The sequence below is a fragment of the Podarcis raffonei genome, chromosome 10 (assembly GCF_027172205.1).
Source record: "Podarcis raffonei isolate rPodRaf1 chromosome 10, rPodRaf1.pri, whole genome shotgun sequence".
Lineage (NCBI taxonomy): Eukaryota > Metazoa > Chordata > Lepidosauria > Squamata > Lacertidae > Podarcis > Podarcis raffonei.
Window position 1 is genome coordinate 2915435 of NC_070611.1, and position 13496 is coordinate 2928930.

The window sequence follows — 13496 nt, forward strand, 5'->3', positions numbered from 1 at the left end:
GCCCCAATGGTCACAAAAAATCATTAAAATGCAGAAAAAAACACACAAGCTTCCAGATTCTTGCAAACCCCTCCCCAACACCAAGTCCTTGAATTCCAAACCCCAACCCAAAATACAAAACCCCCCAAAAAGGTTTTAAAAGCTTAACTTACCAAATGGCTGCAAACGAAGTTTTGGGAAAGCTTCAAAAATCACCAAAGTCTTTAAAAACCTCAAAAAAGGCTACTATGTACACTGCGTTCTATGAGTTGCTCCTCGAAGTCAAGTTGCAACTGTATTAACGGTGTTAAGAAAAAGGAAACAAACTTGCAAGACGTTTTCGTCTTGCGAAGCAAGCCCATAGGAAATTCGTCTTGCGAAGCAGCTCAAAAAACGGAAAACCCTTTCGTCTAGCGAGTTTTCCGTCTTGCGAGGCATTCGTCTTGCGGGGCACCACTGTATGATTTATGCCAAAGAAGTCTCTCCTATTTTTCCAAAGAATGACTCCCTGACTGCGTGAGATATTCAGAAAGCCCACAACTTGCACACACTTAGCTTGTGCGAATTCAGCTTTATGTGTGTGTGGCAAAAAGTTTTCAAAAATTAAAAGGGGGTGCGGTTCTGGGGGAAATGACTTTGGTAAACCCACCCACCATGGAACTGAATGGGTTCTGACTGTGTGCAATTTTGGCTTTAGGTGTGATCCATGGAACGTGATCCCTGTGTAAGTTGCAGGCCTACTTGGACCCGTATTCCAGGGCACGTTCAAAGATGCAGCAAAATGTGCAGTGTTCTGAACTTTGCTATCAGCGAAGAGGACAAATGCCATAGGTTTGCCTTAAGGCCATCTCTGGCTTAGACAAGAGGAGTGGCGATTGCCCAGGATCCTCCGCCCATGTCTGTCCGAGGGAGCTGAAGTGCCAAGGAGATGCTCCATCATACTGGGCCACTTTGAAATGTTCAGATAGGGAACTCTCCCAAGCAAAGGGGACCAAGAGATTGTCGGCACAGTCAAGGTGAGGAAGTGAGAGTGATGGAACTGCCTCACGGGTGGCGACAGGATTTTAATGATGCCGTGGAGCTGTAGCTGTGGTGCTGCATGCAACCTGTGCTTATGTCAAGTAGCTTATGTTTCCTCCTTACGAAGGAACCCAAATTTGGGTATGTCGTGCCACCTGGCACTTCTCACGGCTTAGGGAAGTGGAGTGCACATAACTGTATGTTAAATGTTAAGTTTTGTACAGTTTATTGCATGGTTTTATGTCTTATTGTAAGCCGCTTTGGTATTTTTCTATGAAATAGTAGGGTACACACACATACTCAACTAACATGCCTGCCAAACCAATAGTTGACCCCAAAGATGAGCCGTGGGGAGATTGAGAGCGGGCCTCACTCAGGTTCATGCTCCCCTCCCCAATACAACTCCTTTGTGCAGCCACAAACATGCATAGGTCTGTATTGAAGGAAGAAGCCTGAATATACTGTGCCCCCAACGGCAGTTGTAGTTCAAATTAAGAATTAGCTGAAAGGGCACAGGACAGTTGCTAATTTCCAGGATTAAGGTGCCTGTTCATTCGTGACTGGAAATTAAAGTTCTGTTAGCTACAGAATTTACCACCTTATTTCTTACCTTTTCTGATTCATGCGGAGCTCTCTATGAAGATCTTGATGATTCCGGGATGATTTCACAGGATTAATTAGTTTCTGGGGTCTAATTAGCTCAGGATTGTCTTCATCTATGTAATCTGGTTCAGCCATTATATTTCTGGGAATGAGAGAAGGCTCTCTGGATTCAGAATCCTCACTTGAGTTATCTGTAAGGCACAGAAAACATCCTTGGCTCAATCCATTTTATTTAGCAACAAGAAAACGTGAATCAAATATCCTCTCATATGGGTAGGGCTGCCACCTGACCTATTAACTAGTTGAGCTTTTAAAAGGATTAATTTATTCAATAGGGAACAAGAGGCAGAGGATTATGCTGAGGACTTTCCCTTGGAAATCTTCCTCAGGACCACGGAGCCTGGGGAGAAGCCGCTTCCCCACAGAAAATGCTATGGACTTCGCAGCAATCCTGAGCCCTGGGCACTGGGTGGGTATGCCACCACAGGAACTGTTTATGTTTCCTATAAGCTTCTTCCAAAACCCCGTATTGCTTTCAGAGGCCTGGGGGTATTTACAGCGTGAGGCAAGTAGGAGACCCCAAGCCATTTGGCTCATTTGGGGGCAGAGAGGGGAGATGACAGAGCAGAGGCTGTCTATCACTGAATGAAGTACGTGGCTGCCGTATGTGCACCTCTATCCCTTGCAAACCTTGAGAGGCGTCCCTTGGCCACCTTGCACCCTTGGCAAGGAGCTGCATCAGCCGCTGCCGCCCCATCTCTTGGGCCCATGGCAATTGCCAGCTCTGTCCTTCTTTGCAATTTTTGCTCACACACCCAGCCTGTGCCCTTGGTGGGGGCCAACCCGGTCAACCCCGAGGTACAACTCTGCAAACCCGGAGAACAAAGGGCCCTTACGCCATTATTATCTCCATATGAACCAACCTGGCCCCTGTGATGCTCATCTGAGGCCCTTCTTTGTGTGCCTCCTCCAGGTGAGGTCCAGAAGGTGACAACATGAGAATGCACCTTTTCTGTAGTGGCTCCCCGTTTGTGGAAGGATCTCTCTAGGGAGGTTCACCTGGTGCCTCCATTATATATATTTTTAGGTGCCGAGCGAAAACGTTGCTCTTCAACCAGGCCTTGGGCTGATTAACATCCTACACCCTTTGAAATGTGTTGGGGGGGGGCGTTATTGGTGTTTTTTTTTGTTCCTGTTTTTATTATGTAGTTTGTGTTTTTATCTTGTACTTTTATGCTGTGAACCACCCTGGGATCTTCAGATGAAGGGTGGCATACAAATTTAATAAATAATAATTTTATTTTAGCTTGCGTATATACTAATATAATCTCAAAGCAATGTTTTTACATTTCCTACATAGGCTCTCTCTTGAAATAGAATCAACATCTTTCCTAAAATGCTTCTGACCAAAACACCATGAAAAAAACATTAATAAAATAAAATGGAGCACATTTTACTATTCAGGACTCCATCCTATGCAGGAGTTGGATCAACTTCAGACATTGCAAGCATTCAGAGGAGTTCATGCCATTGCGAGCAGCAAAACACAGCCGTCGCAGGGGAAGGTGCCTGACTGAATCCCTGGCACATCCCGTTAAAAGAATCTCAGCCAACAAGAGCGGAAAAGTGGCCCCCAAGACTTTGGAGAGCTACTGCTAGAGTCACCAGAGACACTATTTTGCTAGATAGCCCAATAATCTGATTCGCTATAAGGGAGCATCATGGGTTCCTAGGCTCTTTTACCGTACTTCAAGTTATAAACATCCCAAAACAAGTTGCATAGTTCCTTTTGTACCTTTTGCTCCCTCAGACTGCAAACCAATGTTATGAAGTATAAGCAGCCTTGTGTGCTTTGGAACAAAGGGAACTATATGAACAGACTAAGTGAACAGAGAATAAATAAGCTGATTCAGAAGAACATCCCTTTGGGATCAGGCCAGGGGCCCGTCTAGTCCGGCATCCTGTTCTCACAGTGGCCGACTAGACGCCTGGGGGGAGCTGCAAACAGCATCAGCTCCTGCAGACAGAAACAATTAAAGGCCCCAACAATCAAAAACAACCAGGAAATAGAGACATAGCTTCTTTTATTTTCCACTTTTATTTTACCACACGGTTCCCAAGGATAATATTTCTATGGGTCTACCCCAGAGTAGAACTTAGCCAGATGTCATCTTGTAGCCTTTGAAGAAGCATGAGTCTTCAATTATCTTTTTGAGTCCTCTGGAGTTTAACAAGTCAGCCCTCACTTCCTCTGAGTAAAAGTAGTACCAAATAGTGCAAACACTTTACTCCAAAACATCCCAGAGGTGCAGCTTTGAAATTTGGAAAAAATACAGTGGTACTTCGGGTTACAGATGCTTCAGGTTACGGTCTCCGCTAACCCAGAAATAGTACCTCGGGTTAAGAACTTTGCTTCAGGATGAGAACAGAAATCGTGCTCCAGCGGCACAGCGGCAGCAGGAGGCCCCATTAGCTAAAGTGGTGCTTCAGGTTAAGAACAGTTTCAGGTTAAGAACGGACCTCCAGAACGAATTAAGTTCTTAACCCGAGGTACCACTGTACTTAGTCGCCCCATGATATGCCAACTCCCTTAATTCTATGCTTTTTGAATTCTGTCCATTACTTGAAATTTTTTGTTGTTGTAATAAGCATGTGGGACTCATTTCAAAAGGTAAACATTTTACAGTACAAGAGTCTCTCAGAGACAAGCTAAAGAAGTTTTTAAAAGAACTAGCACCACTCCTGACTCTCAGTTATGTGTACTGGGAAGTTTAGTGTTTCAGACATTTCACCATAAAATAACACAATTCATAGTAACTCACCAAAGCAGAAAAACTACAGCCACAGTTAAGCCAAGACAGCAGGGTGTGGTTTCACTTTTGGCTATTTAAGGAATGTAAATATCAGAGAACCATCAGCCCAGTTTAATTATTAAGCTAGAAATATGCCTCGTTTCATGTTAAAGAGCTTGCAGAACCCAATGCAAAGGTCTGTAACATTTTAGGAGATTCTGGGTGAGATCCAATGTAATCCTAAGAGGGCCTCCACTCATGCAACAAGGATTCCTCTCCTGCTGCACTTCTTCCATGCACACACCCCCCCCAAAAAAAATCTGCCCCATTGCGCAAGAGGATTTCTATTGAGCCAAAGGCATTGGCTTTATTGGCTGTCTCCCTCCGTTCTGCTTAAGGCGGCTTGTCAATAGGACAAATACGGCAAATAAAGAAAATTGTGACATAAATGCTTCTCCCCTATGCAGACCTATAGCCACTGGCTAAGAGACTGAGCTACAAATTAAGACATCTGATTTGTGGAGGGAGAAGAGATCTCGGGGAGGCTGGATCTTACCACATCCGAGAACCTCTCCCTAACCCACTTTACAGGGTCGCCATAAGGTTTAAAAGATAAGGCAGAATTGTGAACACTCCAAAGCAACAAACACCAAGACAGAGAATGCACAGAACCAGAAGCAGAGAACATGCAAATAATTTACATTCTCTTTCCATACTTTTGATAAAAGAATCTGAAGCAACGACAAGTGAGCTCCCACACAGCGCGTTCTCTCTCTCTCTCTCTCTCTCTCTCATGGTAGAGATACAATTATTTATACTGTGAGCATGCAAAGATGTCTAAGTCACTTTAGCCTCATTGATGCTTTTCCTTTTCCCAACATCAGAAATTCCTTCTTGCACTTTGTAAACCTCATGCACTCCTATCTACCAATTGTATAGGGAGTAAGCTAATCGCCAGAGGGACAAGGGGCCATGTGCAGGAGTAACTGATCATGCGCCCATTAAAACGCCCTTTGTTGCATGTGCTGGATTGTTAGGCTGTGCCGTAGCAATGCCACAAGTCAAGCAACAGAGGTTTCCATTGAGTCCGCAAGGCACTGGGCTGCACCAGCCTGTTGTAGTTCTTTTAAATCGCCCAGTCCCTGCACAAACATTTGCTGTTAATTACTGTTTACCTTTCCTTGTCTACAGCAGGAGGCTTTTCTCACAAATCCACTCAACTCCGTGTAGAATTAATGGGGGAAACTAAGGTGAACTTTACGAGCTTGGCAAGAGACATGCAATTAGGCCAGCCATGCCCGAAATATAAAACCAGAGGATTATCCTGGAATGTGACTGGTGGCAAGCCTGGTCAGTTGGGTGCCCTGTCAGATCCCGGAAACGTGGCAAGAGTTACTCCAGCAGTTGATGGAGTCATTAGCTACGGCCGTGCAGGCTGGGAAGCCCCGAGCTTAATTCATACAGGCTGCGAAGGCAGAGGGAGCTCATCTAGTTGGCGGGGGAGTCTCTTGGTTGCACCTGTCTTCTTACTTAGAAATATATTTCTTCAGTGGGTCTCAGGTAATAAAGCAACAAATGCACTAATCACCCCATGTAAAAGATTTAAAATCCTGCAAATCCTTTGCTGGGAAAGACCAATGATATGGGTGAAATGTTTTCCCACGCTTTATTTTTCTGTGAAAAAAAATCCATTTCATAACTTTGTTAGTAACAATGAATGGGTGCCCATTGCAAATACAGTATTAGGCAAACACAGCAACTTCCCAGTTTTCAGCTTTGCTAAAAGTCAGGGGAAGGGCTGCAGCTCAGCGGAAGAATGGTTCCACTGCTTTGCAAGGTTCCACGGCTGGCATCTCCAGGGAGGGACTCTGTACAATTCAGTTTCCTGTGTAAAATAAACCTGCCAAATTAGATCACTCTTCTAGACCATCATAACTTTCCCCAATGATAACTCAATCTTTAATTCAAATTACCTTAATTTGCATAGGAAAATTTCCCACAAGGTGCACATCACTGGGAAATATAAAAGAGAAGCTACCTCAAAGAATTCTGCAAAAGCTTCTCAGGACCATATATGTTAGAGAAGCTCACTGACTAGTTTTGAGACATGGGCTGTGAGAGACTCGGGTGCTGTGTTTTCCACTTAACTGCAGCATTTCAATGGGGAGTCAGTTTTCCTCCTCCAACATTCACTGCAGGACCTTTACTTGTGCAGAAGCTAACAGATAAGAATAAATTGCTTGGGATTCCCCAATTTTCCCCCTTGCAAGCTGCTCTGCTCAGGCTGAGGCCAAAGAGACAGGTGGGTCCATCACAAAGAAAGCTCAACCACAGTTCAAGCTGAGATAGCTCAAATTTCTCAGGGGTAGCTGAGTGAGAAATCCTCAGGGAAAGCAATGAGGTGTCTTTCACAGACCTTCCCTAAAGGCCTTCTAAGCCAGGTTCCCCAATCTGGTGCCCTTGAGATGTTTTCGACTGCAGCTCCCCACCAGGTTGGGGAAGAAGGCTGGTCTAAACAATGAAGCTTATTTAAAATTTATTTCTGTGTCAACTTTTCCAGGCAAAGAGGTGAGCGGAGGCCACAAACCTCTCACCTCCCTATGCTTGCCCACTCAACTCACTTAGCCATCTCATTCTTCTGCCTCTTGCTCTGGTCACCTGACAGTTCACTTGGAGTCAGAGCAAACTGTGCCTCTGAGCATGTACAGACTGCTTTGCTCTTACAAGGCCAGTAAAGTCATGCTTGTTTAAAGAAGAGTCAAAACATAAAAGATTCAAGAGGCAGCGTTAGAGGGGAAGCAATTTTAACTGTGTTAAGTTTTGTGAAGAGTGAATTGCTCCCCAGCTCGTTGCTGCAAATGGTCTGTAGCTAAAGGCAAAAGAGGCTGGGGACTTGGGGGTCAGTTAGCAATCTTGAGTTAAGTGAGGAAGGCCATGGCTGAAAGAGTGCTATATCAATTGTGATTGTTTTATTGATGATTTGTTAATTATTTCATATGATCTATGCTGCATTTGTGATGTTCTGTTCTGGTTTATGCTGTTAGAGAAGAAGAGGAGGAGTTTGGATTTGATATCCCGCTTTATCACTCCCCTTCAGGAGTCTCAAAGCGGCTAACAATCTCCTTTCCCTTCCTCCCCCACCACAAACACTCTGTGAGGTGAGGGGGGCTGAGAAGCTTCAGAGAAGTGTGACTGGCCCAAGGTCACCCAGCAGCTGCAGGTGGAGGAGCGGAGACGCGAACCCGGTTCCCCAGATTACGAGACTACCGCTCTTAACCACTACACCACACTGGCTCTCTGTTATTGTTATTTATTGTATTGCTTTGGGATTCAACTGAATGAAATACAGCCTAGAAAAACAATAAACCAAAGAGGAAGAGGTCTTGCTGGGATTGGGGTTGAAACTGAACCTCTTATTCAGGGTCCACATAACTGGGATCAAGCCCTGGACCCAAGATCCTAAATTAACTACAGTATGATAACAGTTCTTTCTAAAAAATATGAGCGATTATAAAAATGCATCCCTAAGTAAATAGCCATGCGGCAAGCACCGTCAACACCGCTTATGAAACTTGAAACCATGCATAACAGGAGGACTGGAAGAGGAAGGAAACACAAACAGCATTACGCATCTCCAAATGATAGTCTCCTGTTCCCAAAAATTAATCAGAAATTCATTAACATGCAGATGAACATTACATCTGTAGAGAATGTGCTCGCTCTCTCTCTTGTAGCTTGTTTACTTCAGAATTTTACCACTGTAAAGATGTTCCATAATGCATCCATGGAATTATTCTGGGTACTTTTAAGATTAGAACTAGTATGGGTTAAGTTATCAGGCTATGGCACAACAGCATCTTTAAAGAAAAAATACAAAGCTTTTTGGAAGCCAGAAGTATCTAGTCAAACAGTGTCACCCAGTGGTAACTGAAGCAGAAAATGCATTTAAACACGGAAAAAGAAACACACCCACCCAAACATGGTTACCATTTTACCTGGATCTGACCAAATGCGAACTTCAAGGAATTCTTGCTCCCGTTTATGAAATCCAGTTTCCTTCTATCCCTGCAAGCCCAGAGTCAAAACAAGTAGGCAGACTTGCCCTTCCTCCCCTCCATTGACCTCACTTGAGAAAGTTAAGCCCCCCCCCAGCGCAGACAGAGGGTGGGGGCTGCCCCCCTCCTTCACCTACTTCTCCAGAGAGAGGTGGCCACTCTCGTCCCCCCCCCCGTCCCAGTGCAACATGCAGCAGACTAGAGGGGGGCCAGGTGTGCCCATTGCGAAGAAGAAAAGGAGGAAGTAGCACAGCCTCCTCTGTGCCCCCCAGATGCAGGGTGCTTGGTCTGCCTTGGTCTAGAGGGGAGCCAGCGGCAGCCTGAGCAATGGATGGAGCAGGGTGCGGATCTCACCGGCATGCACACCTAGCTTTTCAACTGCAAATTTGGGCTGGCAGTGCAGCTGCAGGGTGTATGGAATCTCTCCATTTCATACCATATTTGTAACATTTCTGCTGTTAATATACATAGAGGACAGCAGTTTGAATTAATATGAAGTCTTTAATGCGTCTGCATTGTGTGAGTGCTTTAAACGTCTATTATCCAGGATTCCCAACTTCCGAGTGGGAAGGCTGTGGATACAGGCTGGTACAGCCTTCCTATCCTATTGTCTGCTGCTCATTCGTAAAAGCTGGGCAGACTATGTGGACCACTGTGCTGCGAGAGAACAAGATTTATAATTGTGCTGGGGGGGGGTGTTAAAAACCCTTTTCCCCCTAAGCTGGTTACAACTTTTGTTGACTCATGCAATCTGTTCAAACAGCCCTTAAACACTGTTCAGAAGGACTCTGTATCTCCCAGCACTGATTGGCCAGTGCTTATAGCATCACAAGTCACTTCCTATCACTTCCCAGCTCTAAGTCTGGCTCACCCAAACAGGAGAGAAAACGGATGGCTCCATTTCAGGTACATTTGGAATACCCTAACCATACCAAGGGACGCGGGTGGCGCTGTGGGTAAAACCTCAGTGCCTAGGACTTGCCGATCGTATGGTCGGCGGTTCGAATCCCCACGGCGGGGTGAGCTCCCGTCTTTCAGTCCCAGCTCCTGCCCACCTAGCAGTTTGAAAGCACCCCTAAGTGCAAGTAGATAAATAGGTACTGCTTTATAGCGGGAAGGTAAACGCCGTTTCCGTGTGCTGCGCTGGTGCCGGGTCGCCAGAGCAGCTTCGTCACGCTGGCCACGTGACCCGGAAGTGTCTTCGGACAGCGCTGGCCCCCGGCCTCTTAAGTGAGATGGGCGCACAACCCCAGAGTCGGACATGACTGGCCCGTACGGGCAGGGGTATCTTTACCTTTTAACCATACCAAAAAGATGACCCTGTGAGGTGTAAAGTCTTTAACAACACAGTCTATTTTATATATTGAATGGTTTCCTATTTAATGAAGACATTAAATGCGGAGAAAGATAGGCATTTCTTCTAGCTTCTTGTCTGTCAGACTTGGATATGTATACACTCAAATGGAATCCGTTCCAGAAGTCCATTTGACTTTCAAAAACATTCGGAAACCAAGGCACGGCTTCCAATTGGCTGCAGGAGCTTCCTGCACTCAATCAGAAGCCGCGCCAGCTGTGTCGGACGTTGGGGTTCCAAAGAACATTCGCAAACCAGAACACTCACTTCCGGGTTTGCGGTGTTAGGGAGCTGAAATGTTCCGAGTCGCAAGGCGTTTGCAAACCAAGGTACAGCTGTATACCAAATTTACTCAAATCTAATGCTCACCTTTTTTGGCCAAATTATGTTGCGAAAATTTAGGTGCACATTAGAATTGATGGCACATTTACATTTGCCAACAAATGCTTTTTTGTTTTTTTTGTTTCAAGGTTCTGAAAATTGAGGTGCGCATTAGATTTGATGGTGCATGAGACTCGAGTGAATACTCTGACCTTGTACCATCTTAACCCTAGTTTATAACTGTCAATATTCCCAAAGGATACTGGGGGTTGTGATAGGCAAGGTAAATTCTAAGCACTCTCACTAAACCTCCCTTGATCTCCACTCACCTCTCTCCAAACCAAAATTCCTGAAAGCCACTAAGGAGCATGTGAAAAGGATCTAGGAGTCTTGGTTGACCACAAACTTGACATGAGCCAGCAGTGTGACGCGGCAGCTAAAAAAGCCAATGCAATTCTGGGCTGCATCAATAGGAGTATAGCATCTAGATCAAGGGAAGTAATAGTGCCACTGTATTCTGCTCTGGTCAGACCTCACCTGGAGTACTGTGTCCAGTTCTGGGCACCACAGTTCAAGAAGGACATTGACAAACTGGAACGTGTCCAGAGGAGGGCAACCAAAATGGTCAAAGGCCTGGAAACGATGCCTTATGAGGAACGGCTAAGGGAGCTGGGCATGTTTAGCCTGGAGAAGAGGAGGTTAAGGGGTGATATGATAGCCATGTTCAAATATATAAAAGGATGTCACATAGAGGAGGGAGAAAGGTTGTTTTCTGCTGCTCCAGAGAAGCGGACACGGAGCAATGGATCCAAACTACAAGAAAGAAGATTCCACCTAAACATTAGGAAGAACTTCCTGACAGTAAGAGCTGTTTGACAGTGGAATTTGCTGCCAAGGAGTGTGGTGGAGTCTCCTTCTTTGGAGGTCTTTAAGCAGAGGCTTGACAACCATATGTCAGGAGTGCTCTGATGGTGTTTCCTGCTTGGCAGGGGGCTGGACTCGATGGCCCTTGTGGTCTCTTCCAACTCTATGATTCTGTGATTCTGTGATTCTGTGAGCTTCTGGGGTGTCTGCATGTCCCCAGCATTACTGACTTTAGGTTAAACGCAAACTGTGTTTAGGAAAGCTTAGCCGCATATGCTAGTAGGCAAAAGATCACAAATAATATTTATTAAAATATTTGTTTCCTGCTTTTCCACTCAAACATGACCCGCAGAGCAGTTCAGAAAAGAGAACACAACTGAAACAATAAGCCACAACAAACATGAGCGCAATAATCTCCAGTGTACGGGAGCAGAAAGAATCCAGTGCCCGTGATGCTCCAATAACTTGTGTCCAATACAACGCCAAGTATAAATACACATTTGCTTTTAAAAAAGCAGAGCAAAAAACAGTCTGCCCTATTTTATGTTTTACTGCAGTCTAATTATTATGAATAGCCTTCAATTTTTTTTCAAATGAAACGGCCAATCGCTGGATGTACTACTTCATTATAGAATTTGTGGGCTGCTTGCTAAGCCCTGCATGCATTTTGTAGCAGAGACAGAGCACTCAGGGAAATGTATACTTTGCCTAGAGGCTGGTAGCTCATAAACCATTTGACCCAAAACTGACAAAATGCTTACAGCTAACTACAAATGCTGTTGCAAGATATTCAGAAGGACCTTTGCTTTTTATTTGTATTTTATTTAAATATAATTGTCTAAAAGTAACTTGATATAGGAGGAAACACATTTAGATAGTTCAAGGATAAAACTGTTGGCTACATTCACACAGAATGCTAAAGGCAGCTTGTTTTAACTATGGTTTGCTCAACAGACGAGAAAAAAAAGTCATGCCTTGTTTCTCCAAAGCTGCTCTTGTCTTGTTCCTTTGCAGCTTGGCAAGCACCTGTGGTGGGGTGGCCAAACAAGTCATGGTTTGCAAGCCAAAAACAAACCATACCTTCACATTTGCCGAGTTTCCAAAGCATGGCTTAACAGCAATGTGCCACCTCCCTGGGCCTTTTAACTCAGCGTAGCAGCTGAGCCAAGGTTTAGCTTATCATATTGCTGGAAAATGGAATCTCTTCCTTAACTATGATCTGAAGCAAAGGTTTATTCTTAACTTAGCTGTCATGCCATGCTAAGAAGCCTTGGGTAGAGCAAGGTAGGTGCAATCTGCAGGTGTCAGGCAGTCTTGGTAAGCCATATTTTGCCCGAACTAGGCCAGTATAGTTTGTCAGCATAAAACTACTTCCTATGTCACCCACACCTGAGCTGTTAGCTCCAAAGTGGTATGAGAAGCAGGAAGACAACAGCCCCTACTCTCAAAACAGCGGTAGTCAAATCTGAGAATCCTACAGAGCAGACTGGAACACAAGCAAGAAAACCCAGCATGTATCTTCCTGTATTTTTGTTGTTGGCATCTGTTTGTCTTAAGGGACAATGGAGTGCATCTCAAGGGGTGAAGTCAAACCATTGCTTCAGCAGCATTGAAGTGTCCTCCCTGGGGCACAAGCCTGGGCAGTGTGTCTGGAAGTCCTGGGAAGCCCAGACAACAGGACCCCCCTCTCGGCCTCACTGATGTGGTCCAAAGGAAAGCAGAGCAATACATTTGACACCAGCTTGGCTGCAGGAACTGCTGGAAGGAGGCACACAAGGTGCCATCCAGCTGTCTTATGGACTCCACTCCAGATCCCTGCAGGGCTTACTTCTGGAGCCTTTTCTTCTTCTCCCCAAGATATCCCTCAAGGCAGTGGATCAGAGTTTTCCTTCTCCTAGATGGGCTGCCTTCACAGGCAGACAAGCCCCATCCACCCCTCACTTCTCTCTACAGCACGTACAGAAACCGCCTTCTTGACTGGTTTTGTCCCCTCAATCTGCCAGAGACTGTCTTCCCATGCAGTGAGTCCTTAACTTACTGAGGGTTTGAGACCTATCGGCTGCCCTCACTTGGTTTAGTTGGCCAGTTGAAACTGTTTCCCAGAGTGTGGCCACTGTCACATGCTGACAGCTTCCAGGAGTCACAGGTGAGAACTGAGTGCAGGGTGGGGACCAAAGGTAGACAAACTACCCCAGAATAAGCATGATGTGTTCCCCACCAGAGGCTCCAACCCTCCCCTAAGACCCCACACTCCCCGTCTTCCTGTCTACACTTGCTAAAACCCTACCAATGTCCTTAGAGTAGTCAAACAAGAACTGCATCTGTGAACTGGCCACTTCATAGAATCATAGAGTTGGAAGAGATCACAAGGGCCATCGAGTCCAACCCCCTGCCAAGCAGGAAACACCTTCAGAGCACTCCTGACATATGGTTGTCAAGCCTCTGCTTAAAGACCTCCAAAGAAGGAGACTCCACCACACTCCTTGGCAGCAAATTCCACTGTCGAAC

At 45.4% G+C, this 13496-nt stretch overlaps 1 protein-coding gene across 1 annotated transcript in view; it reads right to left on the minus strand.

Annotated features, from left to right (window-relative positions):
• Positions 1 to 13496, minus strand: part of FAM107B (family with sequence similarity 107 member B) — a 55071-nt gene that overhangs the window by 17038 nt on the left and 24537 nt on the right. The window contains exon 2 of the mRNA XM_053406103.1: positions 1610 to 1793. Within this exon, the coding sequence (XP_053262078.1) occupies positions 1610 to 1737 (128 nt within the window). The 5' untranslated portion in view covers positions 1738 to 1793. The remainder of the gene's footprint in view (positions 1 to 1609; positions 1794 to 13496) is intronic.